The sequence below is a fragment of the Theropithecus gelada genome, chromosome 5 (assembly GCF_003255815.1).
Source record: "Theropithecus gelada isolate Dixy chromosome 5, Tgel_1.0, whole genome shotgun sequence".
Lineage (NCBI taxonomy): Eukaryota > Metazoa > Chordata > Mammalia > Primates > Cercopithecidae > Theropithecus > Theropithecus gelada.
This window is the reverse complement of record NC_037672.1, coordinates 105,194,257-105,208,872: the sequence shown is the minus strand read 5'-3', so window position 1 is coordinate 105,208,872 and position 14,616 is coordinate 105,194,257. Positions and strand designations below refer to the sequence as shown.

Sequence of the window (14,616 nt, the reverse complement as noted above, 5' to 3'; positions counted from 1 at the left end):
ACATAGTGTCAGTCTACTGCCCAGGCTGGAGTGCAGTGGTGTGATCTCATCTCACTGCAACCTCTACCTACTGGGCTCAAGCGATTCCTGGCTCAAGCGATTCTCATGCCTCAGCCTCCCAAGTAGCTGGGACTACAGGCATGCACCACCACACCTGGCTAATTGTTTGTATTTTTAGTAGAGACTGGGTTTCATCATGTTGGCCAGGCTGGTCTTGAGCTCCTGATGTCAGGTGATCTGCCTGCTTTGGCCTCCAAAGTGCTGGAATTACAGGCGTGAGCCACCTCATCTGGCCATAAAGTTTCTCTTGGTTAGGGACAGTGGTTATCAAAGTGTTAGATCATCACTGTTAGCATTTTCTGGGAACATTTTAGAAATACAGATTCTTGTTCTCCACAGCAAGCTGACTGAATCAGAAACTCTGCAGGTGAAGCAATCATCATTTTAGCAAGCTTTCCAGGGGTTTGAGGTAAAGGTTGAGAACCACGAGTTTAGGAGAGGCTGTCATTATTAGAAATATTTGGAGGCCTAATGTTATTTAAATTTAATAGGAAAAGGAAATGTTTTCCTAGTGCCCTTATTCTTTGTTAGTTTGGTATAATCTATACTCATCCTTACACTGTTTGTTTCCATTGCTTTCAAAATTAAATTCCTGAAGATCATCACTGCTTTTGCTTATATATACATGCAATAGAAAATTTTGCTTTACTTTCAAATTTACTAGGTGGATATGCAGTGGGTGCAGGTTTTGGCAGAAGGTTGGGCAACCCCATTGAATGGCTTTATGAGAGAGAGGGAGTACTTGCAGTGCCTTCATTTTGATTGTCTTCTGGATGGTAAGACATTTTACATTCAAAATTATATTATATATGGCAGAGAAATTGTGTAGTTGCAGAGATTTGTCACTGTTTACAAATAGTAGTAGGGAAACATCTTAGTAGAGGTAGCTTTATAAGACTAAGTTATATCAGTACCAAACACTTTATTTAAGTGAATCATGATACCTCATTTTTGTTTTTCCCTTTCCTGACTCTTACTTATTTTAGAGAGAAAGGGAAATCTAGGGATCAGGGCTGAGGATGGATTGTAAAACACATACAGTTATTCTATGCTGTTTTTGCCTGATCACTGTGGAAAGCTGCTTCCCACCCAGGGCATGTGTGTGCTGCTTTTTGTGGTACTGAAGCTCATGCTTGAGCCTTCTAATGAGGAATTGTGGAGTCCTAGTTAAGGAATTCTGAAATATGTGGCTAAAAATGTGGTCCTTTCTATTCTTTTAAAATATTAACAAAAAATTGTCAAAGAAGTTGATGTTGGCCAGGCACGGTGGCTCACGCCTGTAATCTCAGCACTTTGAGAGGCTGAGGCGAGTGGATCACTGGAGAAGAGTGGATCACCTGAGGTGGTGGTTTGTGCCTCTAATCCCAGCTACTTGGGAGGCTGAGGCAGGAGAATCGCTTGAATCTAGGAAGTGGAGGGTGTGGTGAGCCAAGATCATGGTGCCACTGTATTCCAGCCTGGGCGAAAGGACGAGACTCTGTCTCAAAAAAAAAAAAAAAAAGATGTCCAACATATTATCATTATAATCCAGCAGCCTTTAATTTTGTGTTGTATACTGTTGGTAAGATTAATTTACTACCTTATGAAAATATTTTTAAATGTCACAGAACCCTACTATAATTGCTACCAAGTTTTTTTGTTTTGTGACTTCTTTTAACTGGGTGGTGAAATAGATATTAGAAAACATAATTCCTAATCATTCTTCTCAAGAAACTTTATCACAAGAACATAAAGATTAAATAATACATTTTGATTTTCTTCCTTGGAACTAATTGCAAAGTCTTGTGGACTACCTCCTTTATAATGATTTAGTCTTGGACTTGGTGCAAATCTACCTATTCATTTTCCATGTTACACTTTACCTAGTGGTAGTAATTTAAAAAGCAGCCAAGCAGTTTTCATTACTCTGGTTGACATACTTTGTTCAAAGAATGTCCAAAAATATGATTTCTTTAGTATATAAATAGTCCAGATGTGAATATGAGAGCACATTTTTTTATTTTTCTAACCTATAGATGATGAGTAGAAAAAAGATGTTTACAGCTTGCAAGGTTGCATGCTGAGACTGTGCCTTTAGTATCACTGACAACACATTTTGGTTTAAATGCAACCATTACTGTCTTTATTTCTTGGTTAGTGATAGCTGATATCAGTTTGAATTTGACTGTATTAAAAAAAGACTTTTTGGATAGTTCTGTCTTCCTATCTCAAGGATACTCAAGTATACTTAATCAGCTTGTCACATAAATTATAGTTATTATGTCATCCTGTTATCAACAAGGATGTAAATTTTTCCTGAAAAGGCCCAGAATCGTAGTTCTTTGTTTCATATATTGGAAAATTGGAAGTGCACAATATATATTTAGTGATTTTAGGCTTAACCAGCTGATTCTTTCTTGTTAAACAGTTTGTTTTACTTATGTAATTCTATACCAAAATGTACCCAAAGACAATTTGATTCTTTTAATTTTTGCTTTTTTTTTTTTTTTAACTTCTGAGCTCATTGCTTATTCTCCCTGTTCCTTATAGCTTGTTCTGTCTTTCGTTTTTCTGTGCCAAGTACCAGTTGAATACTGTCACTGGACCCACAGCCTTTTATTATTTGAAAAGTGTCCCCTGAAGTGAAAGGTGGATGTAAGTAAAGCCTGTTGAGTAATCCAAGCTGTGTGCTTCATTTTCTTTTGTGCTCTGCAGGAGGTGTCATTAACTTGTCAGTACCTATAGTTCTGACTGCTACTCATGAAGATAAAGAGAGGCTGGATGGCTGTACAGCATTTGCTCTGATGTATGAGGGCCGCCGTGTGGCCATTCTTCGCAATCCAGAGTTTTTTGAGCACAGGAAAGAGGAGCGCTGTGCCAGACAGTGGGGAACAACATGCAAGAACCACCCCTACATTAAGGTGCTGGAAAAACCTCGCGCATTTTATCTTGATTTGCCAGTGACGTTTGTGCTGAAATGTGGGCATTTTCTGTGTATTGACTTTTCATTGGAATTGTTAATATTTTGCAGAATAGAGAGTGGACCTTAGATTAGTGTGATGAGTGTTTATGCTCTTGTCATTTTGGTCCAGATAAATATTTATTCAGCAAACATATTTTAAATCTCTATTATATACATGGCACTGAGCTAGGTGCTGATGCTGGGAATGCAGGGCCAGGGACACCACTGGCACAGTGTTTCAGCTCTTGGAGTATACAGTCTTGTCGTATGCTTAGGCGTGTACTTATAATGAGCATGTGAGGTAGAGGCTAAGGGAGCCCTCACCAGGGTGGTTTGTGAAAGCAGTGAAATATAATTTCTCATCAAAGTACCTCATTTATTATGTGTGTATGTTGTATGTGGAATGTTATTGAAGTCAAATTTCTGTCAGTTGTTAGGTGTGTTAAGGTGGACTGAGAAAGAAGCTGGGCACGTTGTTGGCACATAAGCCAAAGCCTCATGGGGAAAAGGAGGGCTGGAGCTGCCTTGCAAAAATGAACAGGTCCTGGAGGGTAATAGCTCCTCCTTTCAGATGCAGGGAAAGAAAGTAGTAAAATTGTAAGAAATTTGAGGTGGTGTGGAGACTGGAAGGCATGAATTTTTATCTAACTCAATGATCATTAATTCTTCAAAAGGTTAGGATTGGAGAACACAGAGTGTGGGATGACTGAGGGCTACAAATTGTTCTGTTAATCAATGTACAATAATAATGAAAAGAATGTTTTTGTTACTTGAAAAGGTATAATTATTCATATTGCTTTTGTTTGCCTTTCATATGTAAAGATAGTTATTTCACAAGTTTTCTGGGAAATCACAAAATCGATTCTAATTTTATAGCATTTCTAATGTCAATTTAGTTGATAAGTCAGATTTACCTCATTTAAGATGAGAGTAGCTTACAATGACTGTGTTTAGCTTATATGAGAGAAATGTTTTTACTTATTTTGATCTCCGTTTCCATTAAATTTTTTTTTCTTCCTATTAGATGGTTATGGAACAAGGAGATTGGCTGATTGGAGGAGATCTTCAAGTCTTGGATCGAGTTTATTGGAATGATGGTCTTGATCAGTATCGTCTTACTCCTACTGAGCTAAAGCAGAAATTTAAAGATATGAATGCTGGTAAGACATGGATTTAATTACCTAATAGGGGTCGGCTTGGAGAGAAAGTTCTAGAAGATTTTTTCTAGTGCTTACTAAAATGTAAAACAATGATGAGTACAGGTAAATATAGCAGTGGAATATGTAAAGAAAGGTAGTCAATCAAAACCTGTGTAGTTTCATTATAGTGGTATAACTTGATTTGACATTATTTTGAATACTCTGGAAGCTAGATGCTAATATAGAATTTACCTTTCGTTTATTATAAAACTCACATGTTAAAGCTGAATGGAACTATAGAATATTATTTGAATAATTCACTCATATAAATATGCTTTTTATGTCAGAATGTTTTACATGACATATATATATACACACACACATATATATATATATGAATGTCATGTATCTCAGAATGTTTTACGTGACATTCATATATTGGAAGTGCACAGTGTATATATGGTGATGTATCACAGCAAATAATGATATATGAGCATCGTATCATACCATTGTAGCAATGAAACATGACCATGATTTAAACAACAGAGAAAGTTGTTTAAAGCAAAAATTAAAAGAAACAACACTGTGTGTAGAAATAATTCTCAAAACAATTCATCAAACTGTCTTTGGGTACAAATTTTTGGTATAGAATTACAGAAGTAAAAGAAACTTAACAAGGAAGAATCAGCTGGTTAAGCCTAACATCACCAGATATACACTGTGTACTTCCAATATATGAATGTCATGTATCGCAGCAAATAATAGAACAATGGAACTTTTACCATGTTCACTTCATTTAAAAAATGTTTGTGAATCTTTATATGCCAGTATGCCATGTGCTGAGGATCCATAAATAAGTACTCTAGGAGCTTATGGTATAGAAGAGAGAGACATTAAACAATAACAGAAAAAGTTGTTGAAGAGGAGAATAGAGAAGCTGCAGATGCTGTTCTTTATAATACTGCTTTCTATATTATAAAGCACTCCAGGACAGGATTTTTATATCAAACTTCCTGCTATTAGGTCTTTGACACAGAGGGGGGTAAATGATGTGCTTACCTTGATGCACCCATACTCTTTCTATACCTGCAAATTGAAGATTCTGTATCAGGGAACAGCATTCACTGTAGATTTGGGGAGGCTTTTTTAAGCCTTAAAATTTGAAGCATCCTGCAGTTGTGCTCCTAATTAATTCCCACCCACTGCAGAGATGGTTTGGCCCTAAGCACTGGTGCTGCTCTCTTTCATATTTTCTGTGTAGAAATCAGATGGATGTGGCTGAGAAAGGGCAGGTGAATGTGTTTGCCTTTTTGGGGTATATAGCTGGCCACCAAGCCGTGTTTGTGAACCAGAAACCCTCATTCCAAGCAACTGCAGAACAACTGGGAAAGAGCAGGCATTTCATTTGTGTTTGTGTTAGTGTCAGTGAACTCCAGAATGCTCCTGGTAGGCATTCAGAGTTCTGTGTTCAGACTCTGCTTCACCACCTAGCAGTTATGTGTTTGTGGGGAAATTACTTTTCTCTCTAAGGCTCATGGACAATTGATGAGGATATTGATGGTACCTAAAGCATAACATTTTACTTTAAAAAGTGAAATGAGATAAGATGTGTAAGGGACTTTAAACTGTACTGTTATGTAGTAAGAGATTAAGTTGTTGATATGGTTTGGCTGTCCTCCCAAATCTCATCTTGAATTGTAGTTCCCATAATCCGCATCTGTCATGGGAGGGACCCAGTGGGAGGTAGTTGAATCATAGGGGTTGTTTCCCCCGTGACAGTAAGTTCTCAAAAGGTCTGATGGTTTTATAAGGGGCTTCCCCTTTTGCTTGGTTCTCATTCTCTCTCCTGCCACCATGTGAAGGAGGACATGTTTGCTTCCCCTTCCACCATGATTGTAAGTTTCCTGAGGCCTCCCCAGCTGTGTGGAACTGTGAGTCAATTAAACCTCTTTTCTTTATAAGTTACCCGGTCTTGGGCATTTCTTCAGAGCAGCATGGTAATACAGGTGCCTTAATTTTTGTTGTGTGAACTGAAGCTAGACATTATTCATGTGAAGGTTAGAGCAAGAATATCTGTTTATACCTAAGCTCTGCTGTAGACTGCTGAAATTTGAAGTGTTATGAATTTAATAAAATGGGTTAAGAACTGGAGGCCTCAGATGGGCCACCCACTCTTCAGTGCTCCGTAGTTCCTACCTAGTCTGCTTAACTCATTCACATTTCTTTCTTGGCTCCTTTAGGGTTTTTGAGTGTGGGATCCCTTTTTACCCTTTTATGCTTTACTCCTGAATTTGAAGCAAATATTTGGCTTAAATTACTCATACAGAAACTTCTTTGAGTGCTATACTTAGTGCTGCCTGTATAACAGCTCATTTCTCTTCTTTTTGGCTAACAAGTTTTAGGCCCAATATACAGGAATGAATAATGACTGATATAAGTTAATAATGATGTCCCACTCTTTTTTGTCAGTGTGTGATTTAAGGGTCAGTGCATTAAGTCATTTCTGGCCATTGAGCTCTAAGGAAGAGGGTTTTCAGGAAAGATTCTCTTTCCGACAGTTTGGCTTATGCCAAACAAATTCTGTTTTTTCACCCTTCTCTTTCTTCCTGTTTTGGATGTTTGGAGTTCCTGCAACCATTTTATATTCATGAAAATTCCAAATATGCTAACTTTTGTCCTTATACTGTGAGTTTCTCATCCAACCAGGGAATCATTTATCTCCAGATTTCTTATTCAAACAGATAGCATATATTCAAATTATTTAAGATACTTCTAGTTGGGTTTTCTGTGATTTGCAACCAGAAGCATCTGGTAGTTTATTATCTGTACTCTTCAGTTTTCTGCTGGTGAACAGAAACATGTTTAATGGAGGACTTGCTGTGACCATGTTATTTAAATTTTTGCCAAAATTTGAATTCATATCTGGAACTGATGTTAGTAAATTAGTTGTTGGCATTGTTGAAAGGGTCTTATCAAGGAATTGTTCATAATTAGGGACTTTCATATTACATCTGTTTCGCACTCTTCTTTGTGAGCCAAACATTTTAAGTCATTTAGAGAATGTGTTGCATAATGAATGATTGCAACTTTGTTTAAAGTAGCTGAGAGCCAGTTATTAGCCATACATCAAACAACACAAATTGGAGTGTTATTTTATTTTTCCATTTTTATACTGAGGCAAATAAGCAACAGACCAAGGAGTTTACTTTGTAGTTCTTGTTCACTCTTTTAGGAAGCCAATAACAAGTCAGTTCTGATGTGTTCAGGGGAGAGAAAGCAGGGAATTTATTTATTTATTTTCTTAATCTAGGATTTCTTTTCTTACCTCTTCCTCCTCCTCCTCCCCTCATCTTAGAAGTACTTTGATTACCACATCTGGGCTACTGTCCTGTGCACAGCACTATCAGTGTGACTGTTCTTAGACCACTCTGTAGCTGGGAAGGATTGAGAAGTCTTTAATACCCACATCGGTGATTGCAAGGTAATATATTTCCAGATGGCAAGTTCTTTGAATTACCGATGATTGACCAATGTCCTGGAGGGGAAGAATGCGTTTCACTTATGCCAAGTCAGAGCCTGTTAGTGTTTATTAAACATAGAATATTGGTGTCCTGCTGATTGCAAAGGGAAGAGTTGACATAATTTCTTTCAGACTAGTGTGTGGTAGTACAGTGTTGAATAAATCTGAGAAAGCTTTATAGAGTTGCTGAATTACAAACTACATTTTAAGTGAGTAAATGGAGACATCAGAAGGATGTTTTAAGTAAAGTTAGGGATGGTACATGAGAAAGCTGAGTCAGAAGCAGATCTGTGTTTGGCTCTGAAGTGGATAGTGGATCTCAATGATAAGTGGCAGCAAGCCAGAGAGCTGAGATTGGGTGAGGGGAACCTGTGTCAGTCAGCTCCCAGCAGGAAGCAGAAGGCACACTCAGATGAGGCTTTGAGCATAATTCAATGAAGCGAGTATTTAAAGAAGGATGGTCAGAGTTAAGGGAACCTGCAAGGAGTTGCTGAGATGTCCAGGGACTAGTGGCATTAAGCAGCGTTAGCCAGTCCCAAAGGGGTGAGAGCAGGAATCTGTGTTTCTGAAGCCAGGTGGGAGCTGTAGCTGTGGGAGGGCCGCTGGGCAGAAGCTGTTTGAAGGGTCACCGGCACAGCCAGAATCACAGTGCTGAGGCAGTTGATAGTGGGGAGAAGAGCTCCCCCAAAACTTTTCTCCGTCCATCCTCTGGTTGCCTGCTAATGCCTCCACCCTCGAGGCAGGAGGACAACAGCCCCGTCTAGGAGAAGCCCTGAGGGACCCCTGCGCTCCCTGCCCCAGGACACCAGAGAATAGATGGGGAGGGGAATGGCAAATAAGCAGCACAGAACTTTATATACTGGCACAAAGCTTTATAGTCAACATCTTACTTTAATTTGGAAGCATTTTTAGTCATGAGAATAGAAAATAGTTCATTGCTGCCATGCTTTAGAGTATGAATTTACCAGTTTGTGAAAAATTCTAATATCTTTATATTTGTTCAAGGGATCCATCTCTCATTCCTTTATTCTCCCCCCTCTCTCAAGCAGTTTGAGTAAAAGAAAGACTGTGAGTTTATGATAATCCCAAGGAAGGAGGAGAGATCAGATTGCTTTGTTCTTCCAGGTCCCTTCACAAAAACTCCCACAAAAACAAACATTAAACACACACACAACTCTGGCAACCCGTTCCATTGTCTTGTTTAGCTACTGTATTGATTTAGGGAAAAACAGAAATGTCTGTTCTTGGAGCTTTGGGGTATAGAGGCAGATAGAAACCTTGGGTGGGAGGGAAGAAAGGAATTATTAATTACTGCTCTATGCAGTGCAGTCTTACAGTGAAGTTAAGATCTTACAGTGAAGTTAAGAGGAAAGAAGCGAGAAGATTTGTAATTCTGTGTTCAGTGGTTGGGGTGGATACTAGGGCTCTGGCTGTGGGCTGGGATGTGAAGCACAGTTCTGGAAAGTCTGAGGAAGGGTGACTAGGATTTAGGAGCACTGTCTTGCTCATCATCTCATTCATTTATTTGCTGAGCTTCAGATGTCTTTGGATACTCAGCTTGGAAAGAGTAGAGTCTGGGTTGCTCTGCACCGTGCCACAACAGTCCTTGCTGGCAATGCCTCTAGATGAAGCAGTCTGTAGCTTGTCCTACATGTTTTCAGGGAATGCTGATATCTTCATTTCCTTCCTTGTCACACATATGTGCTCAGGAAAACCTTCTTCACTTTCTTCTTCCTCTTCTACCTGCTGGAAGGAAAGGGATCAGACTTCAGTTGTTTCCTTAGTGTGTTGGCTCCTGGACTAGATGATAGGAAATCCAGAGGAAAGGGAGAGAACTTGCTCTACTGGCAAGTTCCTTCACGTAGACATGCAGTACAGGAGAAGGAATAGGCTTTGGAGACCAGACCCAAATTTGGCTTGAGATGTGACAGTAATATGAAAGGTAGAAGAATTGAGGGAAAGGGGTAGGTAATGAGCAATGTATATTGAAATAGTTTTTGTAATGCGTCGGTCCGGTGAACCGGAAGGAAGGACTTAGAGATGTGGCTAAGAGAAGCCATCTGTATGTGTGCAGTAATTGAACCCAGGTGTGGGGGTAAGCTTCCTGAATGAGTCTGTCAAGAAGGAATTTCATAGGGCCCAGCAGTAAGCCTTGTGACTCCAAGAGAACCACAAGATGTCAGAAACAGGTGGTTAGACCAGAATAGCCAAGCAGAATAGACGTGTCATATGTTTGATTATAGTTGTGTAAAAATGTGTGCAACAAAGAGAAAAACTAGAAGATTGCACAAAACAAAAGACCATGCTTTCAGGACAGTGTGTTTATGGATGATTTTCTCATCAAATTTTATTGGGTTTCATGGTTTTTACTTTAAAAAAAGCATAGAGAGGCAGATGAGATATAAAAGGTTGGTGCCACAGTTAGAAGGCCTTAAGTGGTGTAGATTTTTGTGTCAGTCAGTAGAGAGGTAAGGACCACTTAAATCAGTAAAGTGCCGTTTGAATTTGGCTCACATTTCATCCTCACTGTTGATGGAACAGCAAGGAATTGGTTGAATCAATGAATCCAGTCCAGCAGTCTCATGTATAGGTGAAGACACCCATTCTTTCCTTCCCTCACTCTCTCCTCCACACTGTGGTAGTGCCGTCACCAGTCTTGTGGTAATAGTGTGGAGGAGTAAGTGAAGGAATCTTGTCATGTCCTACTGGAGTTGAGGGAACTATATTCCTTTTAATGTGTATTTACTCTTTTAGGTAACGTCTGTGCTCCCCTGCTCTGACTAGACTGCAAGCCCCTGGAGGGCAGGCCAATTTCACTACTTCCTCAGGCTCAGCATGTCTCCAACTGCATTTGCATCCTGTCCCTGGTGGATTTCTTCCCTGTCACTGGCTGTTGTGTAAAGTTGGATAGGGGAAGAAGACCTGTTTGAAGACAGATCTTGTGAAGAGATGAGGAAGGCTGAGTGTGCTGGTAATTAGTGTGCTGCAAATGAGATGTAGGGAACAGAAGGGACTCATTACATGTGGAGGACAGGGCAAGAAAGGAAGGTGGGTAATGGTGAATTGCTGGTGAGGTGCCTGTGGAGCACTAAGAGGCGGTTGAGGAGACAGTAGTCTGAGTTTGGGTAGAGTTCTTGTCAGAAGACACAGTTTGTAAATCACTAGTACCTAGGGCTCTGCTCAGTGACCTCAGGCACCTGAGAGCAGAGTTGGGAGGGGCTTGACGGGGAGGGCGGCGCCTGTCCTTGCTGTTGTCATAGTGTGGCTTTATTCACTAGTGTGTAGACTGTGGTCTGTCAGATGAGCCTTCATGAGATGTCCCCGTTATTCTTTGAGCACTTCCCTTCTTAGTGGTACAAAAAGGTGTTCCAGCTCATGTTGTACTTTCCTTGCCCCAGCTAAAAGCTGCCATTTGCCAAGGAGCTCTTGTTTATTTAAGTGGGGGATGGTATTTAGAACGTAAAATTTGGGCTTTTGTTTTGCTTCTTGCCACTGGGTAGTCACTGTTTGTAGGACCAAACGATGGTCCTACAAAAAAAAAGAAAAAAAAAGGATAAAATGAGGAGAGGTGTGTGTGTGTATTTCTGTAGTTCTAGTGGTCAAAAGGGATATTTTGGGATCTTTTATGTCCATATGTATAAAAAAATTTGAAGTACATTGAAAAGGATAGAAAAGTGTTAGGTCTATATCCATTGAGAAGGATAGAAAAATGTTAGGTCCACATGTAAAACAAACTTTGAAGTACATTGAGAAGGATAGAAAAATGTGAGGTCCATATGTAAAACAAAATTTGAAGTACATTGAGAAGGATAGAAAAATGTGAGGTCTATTTCCCTCCTCCCATCCCAAAGCAAAGTAATTTTAAATGCTTGTATATCAAGACTTTTCTGTCTTTTGTACCTAATGTCGTATCAGCTATTTCCTTTGTGAAAACCAGCCCTGTTCTGTTCATGTATAAAGGTAACGTGAGGAACTTCCAAGAGTAGTGATCATGCTGTAAATCTTGGATTTTACATGATGTGGCAAAACAAAAACAAAAAATTCCAGTTAAGTAGGATGCCACAGTCTTCCTGTGATACCTTTTTGTTATGGTGATAGAAGAGGGTCAGAATTGAGAGTAAATTGGAGAAAATGTACCATTTGGCTTACAGATTGTTAGAGGAGAGAGGCTGTTCCTCTCTCTGAGTCGACCTTGGATCAGCATGGCATGATGCTTTGTCAGGTATTGTGAGGGCGGCGAAATACAGAGCTCCTCTAACTGTATTAGAAAGGTCTCCTGCTAGCAAGCACCAGGTAGGAATGAAGCCAGGGTTGTAAGCAGGAGATAAGGAGTTAACCAGTTTCATCTGTCTAGTAGTTTTCATTGTTTTACGGGATATTGTTGTTGCTAAACTATAATCTAGAATTCAGACCTTCGATCATAAAACAAAATATGGTTCTAGTCGAGCAGAGTAATCGTAAGTGAGCATGTTTGGACAGTAAGTAAATTTTTGAAACTACAAATATATGTCTCTACCTTTCTGTCTCCCTTAGTAAAGCATTATCTTAGGTCCTTTGGAGGGATTGATCTGATGGGTAAGTGAGGCACAGACAAAAAATTTATATCTGTGGTAAGCAGTGGATCCACGATGTTAGGATCAGAAAGTCTGATGATTGCTCTCATTTCCCATGAATGCAAGAAAGTAATTCTTATAAATCCATGATTGCTATATTACATATCCTCAGATAAGTATGATTTACTTAATATTGTATAGTAGAAGTATAGGTCACGTTATCCTAGAGTAAATGGTCAAAGCAGTACATTTTTTTTTTTTTTACCAGTTTTCTGATTTCTGAGTTTGCATATGTTTGCTTAATCCTGAGTATCAAGTTTTAAGAAAAATTGCGTATCCTTTGGAAGGTAATCTGTTAGAAGCATGCTATTCTTAACTCTGGAAATTCTCTTTTCAGATGCTGTCTTTGCATTTCAATTACGCAACCCAGTGCACAATGGACATGCCCTGTTAATGCAGGATACCCATAAGCAACTTCTAGAGAGGGGCTACCGGCGCCCTGTCCTCCTCCTCCACCCTCTGGGTGGCTGGACAAAGGATGATGACGTTCCTTTGATGTGGCGTATGAAGCAGCATGCTGCAGTGTTGGAAGAAGGAGTTCTGAATCCTGAGACGACAGTGGTGGCCATCTTCCCATCTCCCATGATGTATGCCGGACCAACAGAGGTAGACTGCTTGTAAGATTTTCACTGCAGCAGTGTTAAAGCCACTCTTACCAACACAGCTAGTATCACCATCCAATTGCTTTTTCTCTGCTGTGTAGGCCTGTTCCAAACATTTAGCATACATGACATCCTCTCCTGCTCATTAGGGGTGTTCCCTGGATGTTAGGGACAGCCTTGAGAAAGGAAAGGTGGGGAGAGGTTTCACTTGCTCTTGTGGGTCTTAGTGCCAGTTGTGAAGGAGGGGGTGTTCCCTGCAAACAGGGCTGGGTGTGTTTGGGAAGTTATGCCACAAGCTCCTCTTGTAATTGCTGGCCACATTGCAGACACAACAACAACACTGATCTTGTCCCGTTACCAAAGTTCTAGGTCTTTGTTAAAGAGGGGAGCTGGGCAAAGCCTTTTTGTTTATATTCTTCTCTGTGTCCTTGTGTTTTCAGAGATAGGCACATTCCTTTCCTCTAGGTATAGGATGGGCACCTCTGGGATGAGGGTCTTTTGACCTACTTCAGGGGAAGATCTGCTACATTTTTATGACTGCCTTAGGGGAAGGTGAGAGTGGCTTGGTTTTTTCTGCTGTTTTCTCAAATGCCAAGGTGCCATATTTTGGAGTAGTGTGTCCTGAACCGTATCAGTATGCTAGCTGCAGCAACTCCTTCCCTGGCCTCAGATTCAACTCTGCTCACTACCTGCAAGAGCATGGTCTAGTGGAAATAATACAAGACTGTTGCCGAGCAGTCCAGGCACAGTTCTGGGCCTGGGTTGCCACCAGCTGGTTTGTAATCTCACATTAGACTTCTTGAGACCTCTCTAGACTATGTTTAAGTGCACAGTAAGTGGAATAGGTAGGACTAAGGGTTCTTTAAGATTCTGTCCCATTCTGATCAGTTCCTAATTTGTCTTATTTTCTTTTAACTTCACATTGACGTATACACACACACACACACACACGAGAAAGTATACATGAAAAAGTATATATGATTTGAGTTGCAGACGTATTAAAAGAAAAAGCACATCTTTCATAGATGCAAGTAAATGAATTTTTCCCATTGGAACAGTGGCATACAATCAGCTTCCAGATTAAAAAAAAATTTTATCAGCACCCAGAAGTTTTTCTTCTTGCCCCTTTCTGTTCACTACTTGTGCTCCCCATAGGAGTCATCAGTACCCTCACATTAACATCATAGGCCCAATTAGCTTGTCTTTAAGATTGGATACCCTGGGAGCAGACTCTGAGAGTGAGGTGAGAGTTCAGGAAGTCTCTTAGGGAGAACTCTTGGGATCAACACCTCTGGAAGGGAAGAGAAAGGAAGGGAGCAGGATTCTGTAGAGGGGGAGGTCGAGCTACAAGTCAGTCTCAGTGGAGGCTTTAGTTGAGTCCGTGGGGAGCTCTGGAAAGGCCCTTCAGAGATGTCCAAAGTTGCATGGGAAATAGGCATTATACCTCAGTGTTTCCAGGGGTTGGCTGCCCATGGGAGGGGGCTTACCTTTGGGTGCTGCTTCTCCTTTCAATAGAAGCAATTTCTGAGCGGGGTGACAGCTGCTGGGTGTCTGCTGGCAGCCGAGAACCTGGAGAGCCCGCTCCCTTCCTGCAGAAGGCCTGAGTATTGCATCACAGCGTTAAGTCCAGCTGGTTTTTAATATTTCTGTAATTCAAATCATACCACATATGCTCTTTTGTGTCTGGCTTCTTTCACTTTACATTGTGCTTGTGAAACTCACCTCTATTGTTATGTAATTA

General features: G+C 40.2%; 1 protein-coding gene across 2 annotated transcripts in view; it reads left to right on the top strand.

Moving 5' to 3' along the window:
- The window catches only part of PAPSS1 (3'-phosphoadenosine 5'-phosphosulfate synthase 1), a 110,215-nt gene that overhangs the window by 63,824 nt on the left and 31,775 nt on the right, over positions 1–14,616 (top strand). For both annotated transcript variants that reach the window (XM_025385130.1, XM_025385131.1), the window contains 4 exons: positions 725–836; positions 2,755–2,960; positions 4,026–4,161; positions 12,611–12,879. In XM_025385130.1, the coding sequence (XP_025240915.1) occupies positions 725–836; positions 2,755–2,960; positions 4,026–4,161; positions 12,611–12,879 (723 nt within the window). The remainder of the gene's footprint in view (positions 1–724; positions 837–2,754; positions 2,961–4,025; positions 4,162–12,610; positions 12,880–14,616) is intronic.